A 22162-nucleotide genomic window follows, 5' to 3' on the forward strand; every position below is an offset into this window, starting at 1 on the left:
CTGATCAAAAGGGTCTGAATTAACAGTACAAAAATCAGAAAAAGTAAATGTAAAGCTGCCATTTCATCTTTAATGGATTTCTTTGTACCTTTTAGGTATGATTATGTTCTGTATTTCATTAGCATAATACACTAATTTTTGTATTAGTTTTGCTGAATGCAGTAGGAACTTATCACTAATCAACTGAAAAGTTTTTAACTTTTTCAAAACAGTGTATGGGATTTTTATTACAGCTTAAAGCATTAATAAATGCTACCAAAATAGTAGAAAGTGGTTTGGAAGCAAGCCAACTGAGCAGAAAAACTTTAGAGGACTACAAATGGCAAATAAGGTAATGTAATTTATTGAAAAGAACCAAGCATATTACAACTACACTATGCAACTGTCAGTTCTGAGTTTTTTTTCTTTTGACAACTTACATCTCTATTCAATCTACTCCTGAAAATTCCTTAATAAACATCCATTTTTATAATGCATAACTATTGTAATACTGCACTATTTTCTAAACACACAACTACTACATTTTTTATAAGAACTGTACATAAGCTTTTGGATTTGTTTTTAAATATTGATGGTAAAAGGCTGCTGAAATAGATTTTGGAGTTACTTATATTTGGTTTAATTTTAAATTAAAAAAAATAAAATTTTTCATACAGTTCCTGAACTTAACTTGACATGTCCACATTTCCAATATTTTCCATTTTTCCTATTCCCAGCGTTTATCATGACTAATTTAACTTCTTTTCCCACAGAGAGACAGAAGAAAAAATACATTACGTGTCTTTTCTGCAGTAGCTGATGCACAGTAGTGGTTATAATAGTGAAAGTCTCATAGGATAGTACATTTAAAAAATTTTATTATTAGATGATAACAGCATGCTCAGCACTGTACAAAACCTAGAAAAATACACAGACCTTACTCCAAGAAGCTTATATTTTAGACAAACAGTACATTTCAAACACATGCCATAAAGCACCAGATGGCTTGTCTTTGGAACGATGCTGTGCTGTAGAACAGCCTCTTTCAAGTAACTGGAAAGTGTTCGTTTACTGGAAGCAAGAAAGTTGTCTGATATGCAGATTATAATATAAAGTTTTTGTTGTTAATGCGAATGTGGAAATTGGATATAACAGAGTTGTTTGTTGTATTTAACAATATATTTAGCTATATCATGCATCAGAAATTCTATTTATATATTAGGTATTCTCTTTCCTTATGCAAGTAATCCTATTGAAGTCTGTGGAACTACTTGCATGGGTAAGGGCAACAGGTGTCACTGTTCAAGGCTTCGCTGTACCTGTGATGGTTCTCTGAGCGTACCCACACAGGTGCCAGGCCTGGTGCCTTCACTTCTCTTGGTGGAATTCTACAATTCTCCTACTTTTAAAGCAGGCCCAGGGCTGTATACCAACTTGGGTATGTCTACACTGCAATTAGACACCCGCAGCTGGCCTGTGCCAGCTGATTCAGGTTCATAGGTGTTTGGGCTCAGGCTGCAGCCTGAGCTCTGGGACCCTCCCACCATATGGGGTCCTAGAGCCTGGATTCCAGTCTAAGTAACAAGACTCCAAAGGAGTCTTTATTGTTTGCATCTAATAATACAGGAATTTAGGGGGTTTTTTAGATATTTTTTTCTACAGTTTGTGTAGTGAAAAGAGGCTTACATGCCCACCAAATCATGAGAAGCAAAAGGAGCTATGGGCTCAATCTGCAAAGTACTTGGATCCATATCAGAACTTCCCCAGAATTTATGGGCCATTTGATTCTAGAGTTTTGATTTGAGACCATCACTAAACAAAAATAGTTGATATTTATACAGAGGCTATTAGGCAGAAAGTAATACCATGACAAAGCAATCTTATTCTTTTAATCTCCTATATAATACGCAAGATACTAAGCAGGCAAGTCTGACAGTTTAACAAATTTCTGCCTGAATATCTACAAACCAGAATCTCAGGGTACCTTTGTTTAGTCCTCACCTCAGTAATTATGGGTCACTGACAGAATTTTAAGGAACAAATGTAGAGAATAAGATGTGGTGTCTCATTTTATTCCCATATTAATTAGTCACCATGCCAGTCTCTTCTTTCAGATTCGTACAGTAATTCTTTTTGTATTTTAGAAAACCTGCATACTGTTCTTGCATATTTTTCTTCCCTTTCCCACTTAATGCAGTCAAAGGACCAAATTCACATTGCTGTGTGCTGTATCTGAAAAAAATCTGTTAGTGTACATGCAAAGAATTGATGGAAAATGAATATGCAGATTTTAATAAACTATTTTAAATATAAGTGTTCCATTTAAAACTTGAAGCTTGGCAGTATGATTATAGACCCAGATAAAATTATTACTGTCTGATTTTGTTATCAGAGAATTAATTATCTTTTTGTTGTATGCTTTTATTGCAGAGATACCAAGAAATTGTATGACCAAGAACAGCAAAAAGATATTTCTTTAATACATAATATGTTAAAAGTCTGGAAACAAATAAAATCTGTACGTAGACAGCAAGACTATACAAGTACACCTGTAAAATTACAGTTTCAAAAGTAAGTTGATACGATATTCTTTCAGAGTGTCTTTGAAATGTCTTTAACTCTGTGTAAAGGAATTATATTGAAATGGCCAATTAAAGATAGCCTACATATTACAGAGAGTATATTTTGTATACTGTAATAACTACAAATATTTTTTCTAAAATATATACTTATAAGTATTAACATTGGTGATAATGAAAAGAAAGGAAAAGTTTAAATACTAAATACCAAATTTTTGAACTAGAAGAGCAGTTGCGTAGTGGAATAAGCTATTCAGTCAACTGAGACTCTGTCTGCTTTCTGGGTGCTCGTCTGATCTGTTCCAGACATAAGAGGAGAGTCTCTTCCCAGCCAAGATGTAAAATTAGGAACTGTAAATTCTCAATACAATTTTTCAAAGATACTTTATAAAAATGTAGCTGGATGCAATATCTCAAATACCATCAGAGGGGCCATATACACCATTCCAGTTCTTATGCTGGAATAGCTGTTGCTAGGGGCTGTTGGAGAGAGCTGTGTTGGAGCCTATTGACTTCCCTGTGTTGGTTTGAGGTTAGGCTAGTTCTCATGCTGTCATTTGGACAGCACAGAGGCCTCCAAATGCATTATGTGCCTCCATGATATTCTGTTCTAAGCCAAATCTGGTACCTTAAGGAGTAGGATGCCTGTGAAGGACAGATGTCAGTTGACACTGTCCAGTGATTGTGTTTTAGAGAGGGTTGGGTGACTATTGGAGAGAGTGGGACCTGTTTAGTTAGAACCCAGATTTCTTGGATTTGAGGGGAGGACTCCAACCCTAGGTTCCCTAGATGGGAATTCCCACACAGTCTGATGGCCCTTCACTCTAGATGCCCTTATCTAGTGCAACTAATACCGTATTTTCTGTGTTCTGACATTTCATTAATTGAAATTGACTTTCTATTAGTACATTTAGAAAGCTGCAGTCAATCAAAACTGCATGTGTTTCATAACCAGGTTTATATGAAATACAGTTTTGGAAAAGGACATTTATTTGGTGAATGTAGTGTACTTATAGTAGTGTTCTTGGATCCATATTTTCCTAGCTCTCTTATAAATTAGGGTTGTGGTTACTTAAGGTACAGCTTGAAATTTTGATTGATTATTCTCTATCAGTCCTTATAAATTTCCTATTGTAAATTTTGTAATTCTGTAATTATTTTATTGTAATGAAAATTGATTTTAAGAAGCTCAAATACAAGTATTGAGCATCAGTATCTTGAAAAGACATTAACAAAACAAAATGCATGGGTTTTGCACTTGATGTAGACCTCCTCCTCCCCAAAACATTCTAACTAAGGCAAATAATTACAAAATGGCTGTTTTAAATTCATAATCTTATTGATAACTTCCATTAGTTTCAAACTCTGGTGTATTGTGAGGTAACAGTTTGAAGTATTTGTTCTACATTGGAAGATTATAGTGTGTGATCTAACTACTATTGCTACATTTTTCTAATTATAATATTTAAGTGTTTTGTATCCATGCTTGAAGAAGGCCGACAAAGAAAAATGATGAGGATGAATATAAGGCAGGATTAGCACAAGATGCTGAAAAAGACAGAGGGCTGGAGGGAGAAGATAATATTGATAACCCTGACAATATTTCAGAGACCTGGGGAAAACGGAAGGTACTTACATTATGAGACAGGTTTTAAAATAATAAATATTGTGTGCCTCATCCTTCTCACATTGTTGCTAATGAGAGTTTTATCACTCACTTTTATGACAGCAGTGTAGTGCTCCTTTATCTAGCAAATCAAGCAATTGCTTTAGAATTGTGGAAATGGAGGCGATGCTGTAAATGTCCCAGATCCAGTGAAAATTTAGGCGGAGGTTTTCAAAGGGGCCAAAGGAACTTAGCCATATTTTATAGATATCTTATGATAACCAATTTGAATGTAGGAAATTAATGCTTGTGCTAAAAAAGATGTTATAAACAGTTAAAATACGGATACTGGTTTCTAGGGATGTTTGGATTCAGCTCCTCCATTGGCGAGTTCAACACAACTTGCAGAGATAAAGGAACCTTTTTTCATACCACATCTCACTTTGACTGCAGAAATAACAGCAATGTCGAAGTGTCCCATGTAAGTTGTAATTATTAAATTGTAATACTGTATATTTATTTCTCTGCTAAGGTAGAATAATGATATGTATTGTTTTAATTTCACATATCTTTAGAAAATAGTGTATTAAAATTTGAAAGTAAATAGCTTCAAAATAATTCATTTAAATTAAAAAATTACATGTTTGGTGTTTTTTTTTTAAAAAGTAAATCTTACATTAAAATAAAATTTAACAAATTAATGCCATCACCCTGCAAGGATTTATGCATATGCTTAATTTTATGCACTGAGAAGTCAATGGGACTGCTCACAGTGTGTAAAGTTGAACACATGATTGGGTCTTTTCAGAAATGTAGGCTAAATATCTCTTTACTATGTACTCAGTATTAATCTTTGATAGCAAACGTGCAGGATTTGTATTCCCTTGAAATTAATCAGTATGCTAAGCTTTTGTGTTTTTGTGATGCTACAGTAACTGTTGCAATTAGTCACCAGTTTGTTACTCTGAGTTTGATTATTTAGAATTAATTAAATCTGTATTCTATTTGGTAATTTGTAGATATGAACAGAAGAGAAGAGCCAAAGTTCAGAGGCAACAGTATTTTATTAAAATATTTTACAATGAAAAACAAGTCTCTTGCACTTCAGTAGCTCCCCTACAGATGGATTTTAGAGTAATGTTTCAGCAAATTTTTAGTATTCAGTTATTAAATTGGCCCGAATCTCTACGATTGGAGGTATAGTAACGTAATTTACTCTTGTACTTCATTTCTGTGCCATGTTTTAGGTCTGATCCCCAATTTGCATTAAAATCCACGGGAAGACTCATATTGATGAGTAGCTATAAGTCAGTTAGCATGACACCAGTCCTGGGCAAAATAATGGCAAAGCTGATAGCAGGATTCAGTCACTAAAGAATTAAAGGATGGGAATATAATTAATGTCAGTAATAGTTTTATGGGAAATAGGTCCTGTGAAACAAACCTAATATTTTTTGATGAGATTGCAACTTTGGTTGATTAAAAGTAGCTGTGTAGATGCATAATGCCTTGCAAAAGTCTGAGAACATTCCGCAATATCAATAAGGCTCATGTTAAATGGATTCGGAACTGGCTAACTGACAGATTTCAGAAAGGGCTAATATGATTCTTGGTGATATAAACAGAGGAGTTGTGAGCAGAATTAGGTGATTTTACCGTGGTATACTGCATTGGTGAGCCTTATCCTGGAATATTGCATCCAGTTCTGGTGTCTACATTTTTGAAAGAATGTTTAAAAATTGGAAACTGTTCAGAAAAGAGCCACAAAAATGATTTCAGGGCTGGAAAAAAGGCCTGACAGAGAGGTTCTTGAAGAGCTCAATGTCTAAGTACCTTCATGGGGAGAAAATACTGCATATTGAAGAGCTCTAATCTAAGCAGAGAAAGGCATAACAAGAACCAATAACTGGAAGCTGAAGCCCGATGGAAATTCAAAATAGATATAAGCCACACATTTTTAACAGATATTGACTAACCATTGAAACAAATTATCAAGGGAATTGGGAGATATTCCATGTCTTGATGTCTTCATATCAAGACTGGAAGCCTTTCTGGAAGATATGCTTTAGTCAAACACAAGTTATTGGACTCAATGCAGGGGTAGCTATATGAAAAAATATGACGTGTTATATAGACTATATGTGATCTAATGGTCCTTTCTGGCATTAAAAATCTGACTAATGGAAGTTGGATTGGCCCCTTAATGTTTGTGTTTTCTGTCATGTTATAGTTTATCTTTAAAATTAGCATACAAAATACTGGACCAAATTTTCAAAAACAGCTGAATATATTTTGTTGCAGTTGCAGAATATATGTATGCCTATACGAACAGGCTATTGTTTGACAGGAACATGGCCCAGTGCTTAGGACGCTAGGGACTTATGAGATTCAAGTTCAGTTCGCTCCATTGCCATAGACTTACTGTGTGACCTTAGGCCCGAAACACTTAGTCTCTCTGTGCCTTAGTTCTTACAAATGGGTATAATAGTACCATATGGGTGTAAAGAGAATTTTTTTAAAGATTGTGAGGTGCTTCTTTCAGAATCTTTTTGCTGGAACTTATTCTTTTTTGACACATCATCTTAACTACAGCACAAATCAGAGGCAGATTTACAGTGAAAGACAGGGTGCCCTGGCACAGGGCCCCCCCAATGACAGGGGGCCCCAGAGCCGGGCAGCTGCGGGGACAGAAGCTTGGTCCTGCCAGCTCCTGGGGCTCCTGCTGCAGGCTCTGCCCCCACCAGCAACCAATCTCCTGTCTCCTCTCCTGAGCATGCCACGTTTCTCCCCGTCACTCCCAGTGCTTCCCCCACTGCCAAACTGATGTTTGCTGATGCCCAGGTCGCTCCAGGAGGGAGGGAAAAGAGGCGGAGGTAGGACCTTGGGGAAGGGGGTGGAATAGGGGCAAGGCAGAGCAAAGGCGAGGCCCCCGCACTCCCTCTGCACATACCCTCCCCACCCTGCCATGAGCCACTCAGGGCAGGGGCCTGAGAGCACCCCCACACACTCAGCACATTCCCCCAGTCTCCTGTCCTGACTCCTGCACCCCCTCACACACACCCAGCCCCTGCCCTCCCTGACTCCTGCACCCACCCAAATCCGCACCCCCACCCTGAGCACCAAATGGGAGCTCCTGCACCCCCCTCACGTACCCCCAGCCCAGATTCCTGCACCCCTCTCACACACACCTTGCCCTCCCTGACTCCTGCACCCGCCCCATCCCCCCCTGCACTCCTCGCACTAAACAGGAGCTGCCACAGGTAAGCACTCCACACCCCAACCCCCTGGCCCTAGCCCTGAGCCCCCTCCCGTATCTTAACTCCTGGCCAGACCCCACACCCGAACACTTTTTTACATTTTTTTTTATTAAGTGCTTTTATCCAAAGCACTTTACAATAGTTAGCTAATGGTACAAACAATATTTGGAAACATAATTATGTGGTCTGCCGAGACCCTCAACGATTTTCAAGTGGTCTGTGGAAAAGTAAGTTAAACTACAAAAACAATCGAGGTATCTCACTTTATTTTCATTTGCTTCCTATTACTTATAGGAGGAGGATGAAGGAAAAAAAGAATGAAAATTGGGGGTGTGCGGGAGATCAGAGAGAATGTTCTTTTTTTGTCTGGGTCCCAAGAAGGGGCCCCAGAAATGAAGCTGAGCACAGGGTCACACCAACTCTAAATCCACTACTGGCACAAATTGTTTTATTTTTAGATTTGTGAATCAGCTAAACGGACAAACGTGTTGGCCAAAATATATTTACCTATTCCTGACAATACTGTACTGAAAAGCAAAGGTGTATTGGAACAGGCGGAATTTAGCTGTGACCAGCAAGTTAAACCCATAAATGGAGAAGTGGGAAGCAGTAAGTTACTTATATGTGAAAAAGATTTGAGCCTGGCTTAGTGGTCTGTTAGCAGTGTAGTGCACTGCTAGACCGAGTTCTTAAGTCTAAATTCTTTGAATGATGCTTGAAGAAGAGTTGATGGTCTCCTCACAGAGTACTGTTTTTCCTCCTGACCTCTTACACCAAACCTGTGGTAATACAGTAACTCCTCACTTAAAGTCATCCCGGTTTACATTTATGTTGTTAAGTTGCTGATCAATTAGGGAACATGCTCATCTAAAGCTGGCAGCCGCCTGCTTTGTCCACTGCTGGCAGGAAGAGCAGCCCGTTGCAGCTAGCTGGTGGGGGCTTGGAACCAGGGTGGACCAACAGCCCCCCTATCAGCTCCCTTATCAGCTCCTTGCTCCCTTAAATTCCCTGTGCAGCAGCCGCCCAGCAGGCTATCAATTGCCAGCAGTTCAGCTGTCCCTCCCCCCACTGCCATGTGCTGCTCCTGCCCTCTGCCTTGGAGCTGCTCCGGGAGCCTCCTGCTTGCTGTGCAAGGGAGGGAGAAGAGAGGGACTAATGTCAGGGTGTCCCCCTCCTCCCTACTCCTGCCCCCCTGTGACGCTGTTGCCCGTGGGATCCAGCTGAAGTCACTCAATCAGGGTGAACTGCAAACAGAATGGGGTAAACAAACCCCAAATGCTGGTGGATATTCCAATACTTAGATTTACCAAGCCAGCACAAAACAGCTTCTGTAGTACCTCACTGGTTACTCAGAAGTCCAAATAATGCAGTTCCCTTAAAGCACCCAGCCTCAGGCATCCATCCAGACACACATGTCAAACATATGATGATAAATTCTGAAAATCTTATTTAATCATATAAAAGAAAAGGTTCTCCTGATCCCAAAGGATCAAGCCCCAGACCCAGGTCCAATGATAACCTAGATCTTACCCAAAATACACGCTTATAGTCCATTCTTATTAACTAAACTAAAATTTATTAAAAAAGAAAAGAGAGAGTGTGTTGGTTAAAAGATCAATATACATAGAGACTTGAATTCAACTCTCTAGGTTCAGATACATAGCAGAGATGAGCAGAGTTGCCAAAAGTCCTTTTAGAAATAGTCCATAGGTTATAGTCCAATGTCCATATTCCTGGTGACTCCAGTCAGTGACGGGGGTTCTCAATCCTTATGGCTTAAGGTTTCCCCCTCTTGAAACCCAAAGCAGATCTGAGATGAAGAAGGATCACGTCCCAAGGTTTTTTTACATTTCCAGCAGCCTTTTGGCCTGAGAAAACAATAGGCTTAAACTTTCCTTCTGGTAAACATCATAGCAATTATTACAGGGTAATTTATCCATTAAACAGATCAGCTACAGGTTACCACAACCTTCAAAGAGACATATTGACAATAATACAATTTCACTTAAGTGTCTTCCTAAATGTTAATACTCCTTTTTTGATCTTTGAATCAAAGCAATAGCAATAGATAAGATTTGTTTGCTTACATCACAAGATCTGAACAAACATCTACCCTTCTATCTCTAACAATGCAGACTTGCATTTCAAAGCTCTAATCGTTTACATATCTTCCTAACCCATCTTTAAAGTTTGGCCATGGGTCAGGTCAGTCTGTGAGTTAATTAACTCTTCCTGGCCCTGTCACCTTTCAATGAGATATTATATTCTACTCATAATGTCACACCCCCACTTACCCCTTCTCCATACAGAGCAGGGTGGGGACAGGATGGAGAGAGCAGCTGCAGCCAGCAAGCTATCTCAACTTCCTGATCTTTTTAAAGGCAATGTACTTAGAATGGTGTCAGGGTATGTCTACACTACGAAATTAGGTCATATTTATAGAAGTCGTTTTTTTAGAAATCATTTTTATATAGTCGATTGTGTGTGTCACCACACAAAATGCTCTAAGTGCATTAACTCTGCAGAGTGCTTCCACAGTACCGAAGCTAGCGTCAACTTCTGGAGTGTTTTACTGTGGGTAGCTATCCCACAGTTCCCACAGTCTCCGCCGCCCATTGGAATTCTGGGTTGAGATCCCAATGCCTGATGGGGCAAAAAAACATTGTCGCAGGTGGTTCTGGGTATATGTCGTCAGGCCCTCCCTCCCTCCGTGAAAGCAACGGCAGACAATTGTTTCGTGCCTTTTTTCCTGAGTTACCTGTTCAGACACCATACCATGGCAAGCATGGAGCCCGCTCAGCTCACTGTCACCCTATGTCTCCTGGGTGCTGACAGACACAGTACTGCATTGCTACACAACAGCAGCAACCTATTGCCTTTTGGCAGCAGACGGTGCAATAGGCCTGATAACCATCGTCATCGTATCCGAGGTGCTCCTGGCCGCCTCGGTAAGGTTGGTCAGGAGCGCCTGGGCAGACATGGGCACAGGAACTAAATTAGGAGTGACTCGACCAGGTCATTCTCTTTAGTCGTGCCGGCAGTCCTATTGTACCATCTTCTACCCAGCAGGCAGGAGATGAGGATGGCTAGCAGTCCTATTGCACAGTCTTCTGCCGAGCAGCCAGGAGATGAGGATGGCTAGCAGTCCTACTGCACCGTCTGCTGCCAGCCAAGGACGTAAAAGATAGATGGAGTGGATCAAAACAAGAAATACACCAGATTTGTTTTGTATTCATTTGCTCCCCCCGCCCTCCCTCCGTGAAATCAACAGCCGACAATCGTTTCGATGAGGTCTGTCAGGGGCACCTTGAAAAGTTTAATGGAGATTCAGTCCTGCCTGAAATACCAGGGGGAGAGATAGCTCAGTGGGTTGAGCATTGGCCTGTGAAAGCCAGGGTTTTGAGTTCAATCTTTGAGGGGCCATTCTGTGTGACAGTTGTTTTTCTTTCTCCTTGATGTAAAGCTACCCCCTTTGTTGATTTTAATTCCCTGTAAGCCAACCCTGTAAGCCATGTCATCAGTTGCCCCTCCCTCCGTCAGAGCAACAGCAGACAATCATTCCGCGCCTTTTTTCTGTGCAGACGCCATACCACGGCAAGGATGGAGCCTGCTCAGATCACTTTGGCAATTGGAGCACATTAAACACCACACGCATTATCCAGCAGTATATGCAGCACCAGAACCTGGCAAAGCGAAACCGGGCGAGTAGGTGACATCAGCACGCTGACGAGAGTGATGAGGACATGGACACAGACTTCTCTCAAAGCATGGGCCCTGGCAATGTGGGCATCATGGTGCTAATGGGGCAGGTTCATGCGCAGGAACGCAGATTCTCGGCCCGGCAAACAAGCACAGACTGGTGGGACCGCACAGTATTGCAAGTCTGGGACGATTCCCAGTGGCTGCGAAACTTTCTCATGTGTAAGGGCACTTTCATGGAACTTTGTGACTTGCTTTCCCTTGCCCTGAGGCACAAGAATACCAAGATGAGAGCAGCCCTCACAGTTGAGAAGCGAGTGGCAATAGCCCTGTGGAAGATTTCTATGCCAGACAGATACCGGTCAGTCGGGAATCAATTTGGAGTGGGCAAATCTACTGTGGGGTTGCTGTGATGCAAGTAGCCAACGCAATCTGTTGATATCAAGTGGTAGTGGCCCTGGGAAATTTGCAGGTCATAGCGGATGGCTTTGCTGCAATGGGATTCCCTAACTGTGGTGGGGCCATAGACGGAACCCATATCCCTATTTTGGCACCGGCGCACGAAGCCGGCGAGTACATAAACCGCAAGGGGTACTTTTCAATAGTGCTGCAAGCACTGGTGGATCGCAAGGGACGTTTCACCAACTTCAACGTGGGATGGCCGGGAAAGGTTCATGATGCTCGCATCTTCAGGAACTCTGGTCTGTTTCAAAAGCTGCAGGAAGGGACTTTCTTCCCAGACCAGAAAATAACCGTTGGGGATGTTGACATGCCTATAGTTATCCTTGGGGACCCAGCCTTCTCCTTAATGCCATGGTCATGAAGCCATACACAGGCAGCCTGGACAGTAGTCAGGTGCTGTTCAACTACAGGCTGAGCAAGTGCAGAATGCTGGTAGAATGGGCATTTGGACATTTAAAAGTGCGCTGGCACAGTTTATTGACTTGGTTAGACCTCAGCGAAACCAATATTCCCACTGTTGTTACTGCTTGCTGTGCGCTCCACCATATCTGTGAGAGTAAGGGGGAGACATTTATGGTGGGGTGGGAGGTTGAGGCAAATCACCTGGCTGCTGGTTACACGCAGCCTGACACCAGGGCGGTTAGAAGAGCACAGGAGGGCATGGTGCGCATCAGAGAAGCTTTAAAAACCAGTTTCATGACTGGCCAGGCTATGGTGTGAAAGTTCTGTTTGTTTCTCCTTGATGAAACCCTCCCCCACTTGGTTCACTCTACTTCCCTGTAAGCTAACCACTCTCCCCTCCTCCCTTCGATCACCACCTGCAGAGGCAATAAAGTCATTGTTGCTTCACATTCATGCATTCTTTATTAATTCATCACACAAATAGGGGGATAACTGCCAAGGTAGCGCAGGAGGGATGGTGGAGGAGGGAAGGACAAGGCCACACAGCACTTTAAAACTTATTGAATGCCAGCCTTCTGTTGCTTGGGCAATCCTCTGGGGTGGAGTGGTGGGTGGCCGGAGGGCCCCCCGCCCACTGTGTTCTTGGGCATCTGGGTGAGGAGGCTATGGAACTTGGGGAGGAGGGCAGTTGGTTACACAGGTGCTGTAGCGGCGGTCTGTGCTCCTGCTGCCTTTCCTGCAGCTCAGCCATACGCTGGAGCATATTAGTTTGATCCTCCAGCAGCCTCAGCATTGAATCCTGCCTCCTTTCATCACGCTGCTGCTGCCGCCTTTCAGCTTCAGCCCCGCCACCTCTCCTCCCGGTCATTTTGTGCTTTCCTGCACCCTGACATTGCCTCCATGCATTCGTCTGTGCTCTGTCAGTGTGGGAGGACAGCATGAACTCAGAGAACATTTCATCGCAAGTGCATTTTTTCACCTTCTAATCTTCACTAGCCTCTGGGAAGGAGAAGATCCTGTGATCCTTGAAACACATGCAGCTGGTGGAGAGAAAAAAAGGGACAGTGGTATTTAAAAAGACACATTTTATAGAACAATGGGTACATTCTTTCACGGTAAACCTTGCTGTTAACATTACATACATAGCACATGTGCTTTCGTTACAAGGTCGCATTTTGCTTCCCCTGCACCTCATGGCTAACCCCTCATCCCTCCCCGTGACTAACAGCAGGGAACATTTCTGTTCAGCCACAGGCAAACAGCCCAGCAAGAACGGCCACCTCTGAATGTCCCCTTAAGAAAAGCACTGTATTTCAACCAGGTGACCATGAATGATATCACTCTCCTGAGGATAACACAGAGAGATAAAGAACGGATGTTGTTTGAATGCCAGCAAACATACACTGCAATGCTTTGTTCTACAATGATTCCCGACTACGTGCTACTGGCCTAGCATGGTAAAGTGCCCTACCATGGTGAACGGAATAAGGTTGCCTCCCCAGAAACCTTTTGCAAAGGCTTTGGGAGTACATCCAGGAGAGCAGCAAATACCAGGGCAAATTAATCATTAAACATTCTTGCTTTTAAACCATGTATACTATTTAAAAAGGTACACTCACCAGAGGTCCCTTCTCCGCCTGGCAGATCTGGGAGCAGCCTTGGATGGGTTCTGGCTCCAGTCCAGGGTGAGAAACAGTTCCTGGCTGTCAGGAAAACCGGTTTCTCCGCTTGCTTGCTGTGAGCTATCTACAACCTCATCATCATCATCTTCCTTGTCCTCAAAACCTGCTTCCGTGTTGCCTCCATCTCCATTGAAGAAGTCAAACAACACGGTTGAGGTAGTGGTGGCTGAACCCTCTAAAATGGCATGCAGCTCATCATAGAAGCTGCATGTTTTGGGCTCTGACCCGGAGTGACCGTTTGCCTCTCTGGTTTTCTGGTAGGTTTGCCTCAGCTCCTTAAGTTTCACGCGGCACTGCTTCGGGTTCCTGTTATGGCCTCTGTCCTTCATGCCCTGGGAGATTTTGACAAATGTTTTGGCATTTTGAAAACTGGAACAGAGTTCTGATAGCACAGATTCCTCTCCCCATACAGCGATCGGATCCCGTACCTCCCGTTCAGTCCATGCTGGAGCTCTTTTGCGATTCTGGGACTCCATCATAGTCACCTCTGCTGATGAGCTCTGTATGGTCACCTGCAGCTTGCCACGCTGGCCAAACAGGAAATGAAATTCAAAAGTTCACCAGCCTTTTCCTGTCTACCTGGCCCAGTGCATCTGAGTTGAGAGTGCTGTCCAGAGCAGTCACAATGGAGCACTCTGGCATTGCTCCCGGAGGCCAGTACCATCTAATTGCGTCCACAGTACCCCAAATTCGACCCGGCAAGGCCGATTTCAGCGCTAATCCCCTTGTCAGGGGTGGAGTAAGGAAATCGATTTTAAGAGCCCTTTAAGTCGAAAAAAAGGGCATCATGTGGATGGGTGCAGAGTTAAATCGATTTAATGCTGCTAAATTTGACCTCAACTTCTAGTGTAGACCAGGGTTCAGTGTACTTAAAGGGGCAATGCGCATCTCTCTCTCTCCCACACACAGGATGTGTGTCTCTGTCTGCCATTCTGTCTCCCCTCCCTCCATTCGTGCTGCCTTGTAGAGTGTGAGGCTACATTAACAACAAAGTGTTAACCTTGAGGGCTCAGCCGAATGCTAGTTCATCATTTAGCAATAAGGCATTTCCTGGGAAATATCCCATCCTCTTCCACCCTCTGACTTTACCACCTCAACCAAGCTTCACAATCGTCATTGCTGTGAACAGTATTAAATTGTTTGTTTAAAACTTATACTCTGTGTCTCTGTGTGTGTGTGTGTAGATAGATAGATAGATTTTTTTTCTGGTGAAAAAAATGTCCCTGGAACCTAACCCTCCTCCCCCTGTTTCCATTAATTCTTATGGGGAAATTGGATTTGCTTAACATCATTTAGCTTAGAGTCGTATTTTTCAGGAACATAACTACAACGTTAAGCAAGGAGTTACTGTATTTAGTAAAAAGAAAAGGAGTACTTGTGGCATCTTAGAGACTAACAAATTTATTTGAGCATAAGCTTTCGTGAGCTACAGATCAAATGGCCCCTCAGCCTCAGTGCAGGTTTCCCTCAAGAAAAGGAAGGTTATGGAAACTTCAGAGAAAGCTTTGAAGGGTGGGCACTTGGATACTCTCATCATAAGGAGCTCGTTCTTAAATGGCCCCAGGCCTCTGCTAGATCCACAGACTCGGAAGCCTTGACCTCTTGGCTCAGTACCATAGAGGCAAAAGACTCCTCCTGTACTAGCGGGGCTGGAAAGTCCTGGAGTTCTAAAGAAAAACACATCTCTGATAGGGTTCTGGTACTGTCTGCGAGGGACAAGGTGGGTATGGAGAAGCACTCCAAACAGTTATCTTCTCGCATAGCCCCACCATCAGTACCTACCCACTCAGCATCCGTGGTACCAGGCAAGTCACAGTGTCGGTATATTCCCAGTCAGTGGTACAGCCTTCTTCGCCTACCAAGTTGGTACCAAATCCTTACTTAGTACCACAAGAATTAAGGGCTTGTTTATGTTGGATGAACCAGAGTTCCCATTGCTCATGTGTACCGAGTGCCTCTGGGTACTTGAGACACTGATCTCCAGATTGCCATTGTCTTCTGGTTCTATAGGACTCTCCACCCTTTTTCACTGTTGTCCCACAATTGGAGGATACTGAGGAGGATGAAGAAGACTTCTGGTTAAGTCTTTTCTATTTTTGTACATGGTGCTTCTACACATCCCAGGGCTGCTTATCAGTAGCGATTCACTAGCCCACCAGCACTATTACATAGGGAGGCTGGAATTGGACAAAACTGAGTGATACCAGGCACATATTGGCCAGAGAGGGGGGTGCTTGCGACTGTCGGGTACCAACTCTATTATACTATGGTACCAGGAGTGAGGATCTTCAGACCGACTCTGATCCACAAGGGCCATGGAGAGGCAGTAACTGAGGCAACTGAGGCAGAGACAGCCATGGAAACAACAGGCAAGATTTTAACTGTTTTATTGTGTAAAGCCAGAGGCAGAGGCCAGAAGGTGTACTGAAAGGACTCTTGAATGCTCTATAGGTAAGAGAAACCTGGAAGAAAAGGCCCTGACTGACAGGGGCAAGAAAAAGAGTATGCCCTGACTGAAGGGGGGCAGAAAAGGACCGAGGGAAAAACCACTGCCCCAATCCTGTCTGAAAGGGGAGGTGTATAATTGGGTGGACTACGTCCAAAGGCCCCCTGCTGGAGGCCTCATAGCCCTGCCTTACCCCGCCCCAGAAAAGAACAGAGGAGAAGTTCTCTTGGCAGCCTAGAGTGGCTGCATAGGAAGCAGCCAACCAGAGGGGTTTCTGGAGCAACCAGTAAGGGGCCAGAAGGGCCATGTAAAAGGAAGCAGCAGAGGCAGGGCAGTCAGTTGTTGCCTGGAGCTTGAAGAGGGAGGACTGGGTGCCTGGCTGGCTGGAAGAGCAACTGGACTGCGGACAGGTCAATGCAGGCAGGCTGAGCCCAGGGGATTGAGTCCAGAACCTAGCCAGACCAGGTGAGGATACCGTGATGGGCCCTGCTGGTCTGGTTGAAGACTGAGGCCAGGCGAGGGCTGTCAAGAGGACACCAACTGAGGGTATCAAGATGGGCTCCTGTTGGGCTGTTAAAGAATGCAGTGCCTCCAGGAAGGAAGCCTTGGTGCTATCACCCCATACCAGGGCTGTGAGCAAGAACTATAGACTATATACAATGGAAGGGGGAATAGTATGTCTGCTGAGTCACTGAAGACCAGCCGAAAGAACCATCAGCTGAGGGGAGGTGAGGGCACTCGTGAGAGGCAGGTGCCACCCCGTTGTAAGAACAGAAGAAGCAGGCTCAGACCTGATCAGAAGGGGGTTCCCGTGAGAGGTGGGTGCCGCCCCATTCAAAACAGAGTGATTGCAGGCATATATCGGCCAGAAAGGGGTGCTCGCAAGAGGCAGGTGCCAATGCCATTACAGCATCATATAGGTTATAACATCAAGCTATAACCACTTTATGTCCCTCCCTCTCTTTCCCTGTCCCTCTTCAGGGACCTTTCTCACAAGCTTTTATTGAAACAAGAACTGGACTCTCTCCTTCAATTAGGAGCAATAGAGCTAGTCCCACCTCCTCAAAAATGGAAAGGGTGTTACTCAAAGTATTTCTTTGTGCCAAAAGAGGATGGAGACCAATATTGGATCTAAAACTACTAAGCAAATGTGTAAAGCCTCCAAAGTTCAAGATGGTGACTCTGGCAGCTATACTTCCTTCACTAGAGGAAGTAAATTTTCTTTTTGACCCTTGACCTACAAGATGCCTATTTTCATATAGTTACACCCATCACACATTAAATACCTATGTTTTACTATAGGCCAGAATCAATTCAATCAATAGAGAATTCTTCCATCCAGCCTTTCTTTGGCCACAAGGGTATTCTCAAAGGTCCTGGAAATAGTGACTGCTTACATCTGATGAAAAGCAAATCTAGTCTTCATGTACCTCAATCACTAGCTATTCAAAATCAATCCTACAAGGCAGTGATGTCTTCCACTCAAACAGCTCTTTTTTCAAGGAATGGGGTCTCCAGATAAATATATAAAAAATCCATATTAACCCTCATACAAAAAATACTGCTAATAGGGGTTTTCTTTGATTTGTTGGCAGCCAGGGCCTACCTTCCCATGGACAGATTCATAACTTTGTCAGGTCTGGTCAGGGTTATGCAGGGAAGTCCTCAAACTACAATAAGAAACTCTTGGGTCACATGGCAGCTTGTACCTTTTGTACCGATCATGCAAGGCTATGCCTCTGCTGCTTCCAGGGCTGGCTTAGAATGACCTAGTCACCAGCCAGAGATACTCTGGACAGGCAGATCAAGTTTCCTCTCCAGGTGAGGAACTCCCTAGCCTGGTGGAAAAATCAACTCAACGGCAGTGCAGTCAATCCTTTCATTCACCCAACTCTAACTTTAACTGACTACAGATGCATCACTTTTGTGAAGAGGAGTTCACCTCAATGCCCTCATGACTCAGGGCAGATGGACACCTCTGGAAACCAGTCTCCACCTCAACGTGTTGGAATTTAGGGCAGTCAGGAATGCCTGCTTTCATTTCCTACGCCTCATTGGGGCAAATAAATTAAATTAGGGTCATGACAGAAATGTGGCCTGCATATCAACAAGCAGGGAGAAGGAAGATCTCCCTCCCTGTGCCCCAAAGTTATGAAACTGTAGAACTGGTGTATAGCCCATCAGATCCAAATTTCAGCCATCTACCTCCCAGGTATACAGAACACCACAACCAGAACTGCAAATGGGAGTTAGACTCTCAGATTCTCCACAGAATATTCCAAGGGTAGGGACTTCCAGAGGTGGATCTCTTTATCATCTCCAGGAACAAGAAGTGTCCTCTATTCTGCTCATGAGGAGGCCAGGGCCACCACTCTTTGGGAGACATCTTTCTCCTGTCTTGGACAAAAGGTCTGTTCTATGAGTTTCCTCCAGCACCGCTAACACCAATACTTGCGATAAACAAGATCAGACAGGATAAATCCAGGGTTATCCTTCTAGTACTGACCTGGTTGAGACAGGCTTGGTACCCTTACCTTCTTCAGCTATGCATCCAACTGCCATTCAAGCTTCCGACCATTACTCATTTCCTCTCCCAGGATGTGGTTATGTGCTTCACCCTGGCCTAAGAGTTCTCTGTCTCAGGGTGTGGTTCCTCAATGGTTTGTGAAGTTATAATCCTCCTGTTCTGCAGAAGTGCAAGAGATACTACTGAACAGTAGAAAGGAGTCAATCCAAATTACTTACCTGCAGAAATGGAAGAGATTCCTCCACTGGTGTTTCCATTGCCATCTTGTGCCTGAATCTGTATTACTGTCAGTTATCCTGGAAAATCTGTTGGATCTAAAGAAATTGGAGTTATCAGTTAACTTGATTAGTATCCACTTGGCTGCGATGTCAGCCTTTCATCCTCTAGTAGATGGGTTCTTCATATTTGCCCACCCTGTGTCATTAATGGAATGGGGAATCTGCTCCCAGGTTAGGGACCCCACTCTGATTGGGACCCTAACCTGGTACTTAAATACCTCATGACACCTCCATTTGAACCAATACCTGCTCTCTGCTCCATTTATCTGTGAAGACGCCCTTTTTAGTAGCTATCATTTTGGCCTATAGGGTTGGGACGATTGGGGCCTGGATGGCAGATCCCCTTCTTTGAGGTGTTCTTCATGGACAAAGTCTCTTTATGCCCACACCCTAAATTCTTACCTAAGGTTCTATCAGAGTTTACTCTTAACCAGTCCATTCATCTACCAGTGTTTTTTCCGAAACCGCATAACGCCCTACAGGAGACCCGTTTTCATACCTTAGATGTTAGAAAGACACTGGCTTTCTACCTTGATAGAACCAAACATTTTCAAAAGATACCTACACTGTTCATTTCGTCCCAGCTAGATCTAAGGGGTCCTGAGAAGTTTGACTGTGATGGCTAACAGACTGGGGTGACAGTAATCTGTGACTCAGTTTAGCACCAGCAAATCTCTCTCTTGCTGAGGCAGGGGGTGGTAACAAGGGTAACCCACAGTCTTGGGCACACTGAGAAAGTACAACATAATGGTTTTGCCATTTTCATTTCAAGTTTTAGTAACTGGCCTAGTGAGCCATCGTTCTGAGGAAGGAGCTACGCTCTGACTCAGAATCTGGACACCAAGTCCAAGAACGAATAAAGAAGGTCTCAAAAGGATTGGGACTAGGCATGTTTTTTCAGAATTCCCTCCCAGTCAATTCCTCACTCCAGCAGATCACAAACTGCCTGTCAGAAATTTTTGCTAGATCTGCTAAGGAACTGTACATACTCCGGAAGATCTGGGGGATGAATGGCTCTCCTCCTTTAGGCCCCAGATCAAGAAAGCATCCTGATTCAGGAAAGCATTTAAGTACGTGCTTATATCCTAAAGAAGTCTTGGGATGTGGGTGTGAAAGACTAGTCATTGGGGTGTGGAAGATGTATAAATTAAGATGGGTAGACCTTTAACAACAAATGGCAGGGTTGAAGGATCTGTGTACTTGGGTTCATTTTTCTGAAGATCTCAGCTTTCAAAAGCTTGGGAAAAGCTGAACTAGATGGAAATTTAAATATAATTATACTGATTAATTTTTTTCCAACAACTTCTAATTTACAGATGTACCTTTTCTTCTGGATGAAAATGAAACTGAAGAGGTGTGTCTTTTGACATCAGGAAAACTAATGTATTCCTTATCCTGGGCAGTCGATGAGGGAGGAATTCTGTTAGCCCCTGTATCTCAGAAAATAATCTCTGCTTGTTACAGGTAAATAATAAATCTTATATTTCTATAAGATTGCCACAGTTTTCACTAAATAGCATCTCATGTTTAATACTATGGGAAAAGTTATGCTAAATTATCATTTGCTTTATGGCAAGGTGTTCTGTATAATGCTAATTTACTGTAGACCACAGCTAACCTATTTTCTGCAGATTCCTTGGGTGTTTCCATCTCTATATTTCTTGTAGTCATGACTTAGAATAAGACTGAACCTGATGATGTCTGTGAGAATTGGAAATGTTTGCGAAACCATTGTGTGTATTATAGTATATAGGAGCTAATGTATGACAAAATAAGTGAAAGTCTTGCATTTCTTTTTAGTGTGCCAAGAAACATAAATGCAGAAATAGCTACTGGACTTCTGTGGTTCACTGACAGACAGAAACTTATTGAATGGGCTAAAGAAGTCAAGATTGATCCTAATGACCCTGAGTATTCAGATTTGATGGAATTCATTATGGTAATGTTTAGCAGAGTTCAGTATTAGGAATTTGTAATAATTTATAATTGCTTCTGGAAGAAAATATGTATTGAGTCTAACATGACAGGAGTTAGGGAATTTCTAGATATTGACTACTAAAGCATTTTTCACAGGAGATCTTTGGCTCCAAGGTTATAAATAATATGGGACTGAACTGTAAGACTACTTCTGTTCCAGATTTCTGAAGATGCCAAAAGAAGTGAGAGCAAAGTTGAATAATTTATGTATTTACTTGGAGCAACAAGATGTTGCTCGCTAATTATAAGTGTGCCTATTTTTATTGTAGATTCTACTTGAATCAGATAGTTACCCCCTCTCCTTTTCTTCCTCTCATATCCTTTCCCTAACTTTGGTCACTTGCTCTGAACTCTTTCTGGTCATTCTTCCTTCTGGTGTTATACCACACTATGAATCTTACCCCATTGTTTACATGAACTGCAGCAGACTTAGATCATAAATCTATTGATTCTATTAAAACAAATGATGGTGAAGCCCGGGAGAGCAAATTAATCAAACAATTTGCAGTCATTTTGTGTCATGAATTGTATTCTTTGTTTCTTTTTCAAGTCTTGTCATTTCAGTACATCATTTAGAGATAGATTAGGGCTGAGGAAAACACACTGATGGGGGGAGCCTCATAGGGTTTTCCCTACTTCATTCACTCTGTGGATCTCAAGGATTCAGAAGGAAGTTAACTTTATGCATGGAAACAGGAGCTATCCTACTAGAGAGACACTGCTGTTGGTTAGGACAGTGCTACTCAAAGTGGTGGTCCATGGACCGGTGCCGGTCTGTGAGCCATCAGCTGCTGGTCTGCGCACACATTGGGGAAAAAAAAATTGCCGGTCCCCCACATCAGATAGCTTGAGAAGCACTGGGTTCGGTGATCCTGCAGCTGCTCAGTAGTAGTTGCAGAGATTAACCAGGTGGTGGTCAAATGTGGTGCAATGATAATAGCTGAAAATTACTGGGGCTCTGTGGACTTTTTCTAGAGTCCATGTAATGACTTCTGATCACTGTCTGAACAGCTGACTTCACTATGCAATTGGGGGAATTTTTCAAAGGCGAGAAGAGGCTTCACTGCTACAAAATCTAGTTTAATTTTCATTTTAAAGTTTTTGAAAGGCTAAGGGTTGTCTCCCTTGATCCCTTTGTAGATACTGAGTGGACTGCTTCAAAGGTGATCATTTTAGACTCTATTTCTCTATGTAATATTTTACAACATACTTCTAGCAAAGCAACTAGGGTAAACAGAAAAAAATATTTATCATCTTACACTAATAAT

The 22162-nt window shown here is 42.8% G+C and overlaps 1 protein-coding gene and 1 long non-coding RNA gene across 3 annotated transcripts in view; one reads left to right on the top strand and one right to left on the bottom strand.

Moving 5' to 3' along the window:
• CC2D2B (coiled-coil and C2 domain containing 2B) overlaps window positions 1-22162 on the top strand; it is a 106125-nt gene that overhangs the window by 33212 nt on the left and 50751 nt on the right. The window contains 8 exon segments of the mRNA XM_043518285.1: window positions 234-331; window positions 2410-2550; window positions 4051-4186; window positions 4524-4645; window positions 5184-5361; window positions 7880-8030; window positions 20234-20381; window positions 20718-20856. Coding sequence (XP_043374220.1) covers window positions 234-331; window positions 2410-2550; window positions 4051-4186; window positions 4524-4645; window positions 5184-5361; window positions 7880-8030; window positions 20234-20381; window positions 20718-20856 — 1113 coding nt within the window.
• Window positions 13942-22162, bottom strand: part of LOC119858272 — a 44292-nt gene continuing 36071 nt past the window's right edge. The window contains exons 4-5 of one of the 2 annotated variants that reach the window (XR_005293846.2): window positions 18647-18953; window positions 13942-13998 (exon numbers count right to left, since the gene is read on the bottom strand). This is a non-coding gene — a long non-coding RNA (uncharacterized LOC119858272). The remainder of the gene's footprint in view (window positions 13999-18646; window positions 18954-22162) is intronic. The other variant, XR_006282567.1, reaches the window with a different exon arrangement.

Source organism: Dermochelys coriacea, chromosome 7 (assembly GCF_009764565.3).
Source record: "Dermochelys coriacea isolate rDerCor1 chromosome 7, rDerCor1.pri.v4, whole genome shotgun sequence".
Classification (NCBI taxonomy): Eukaryota; Metazoa; Chordata; order Testudines; family Dermochelyidae; genus Dermochelys; species Dermochelys coriacea.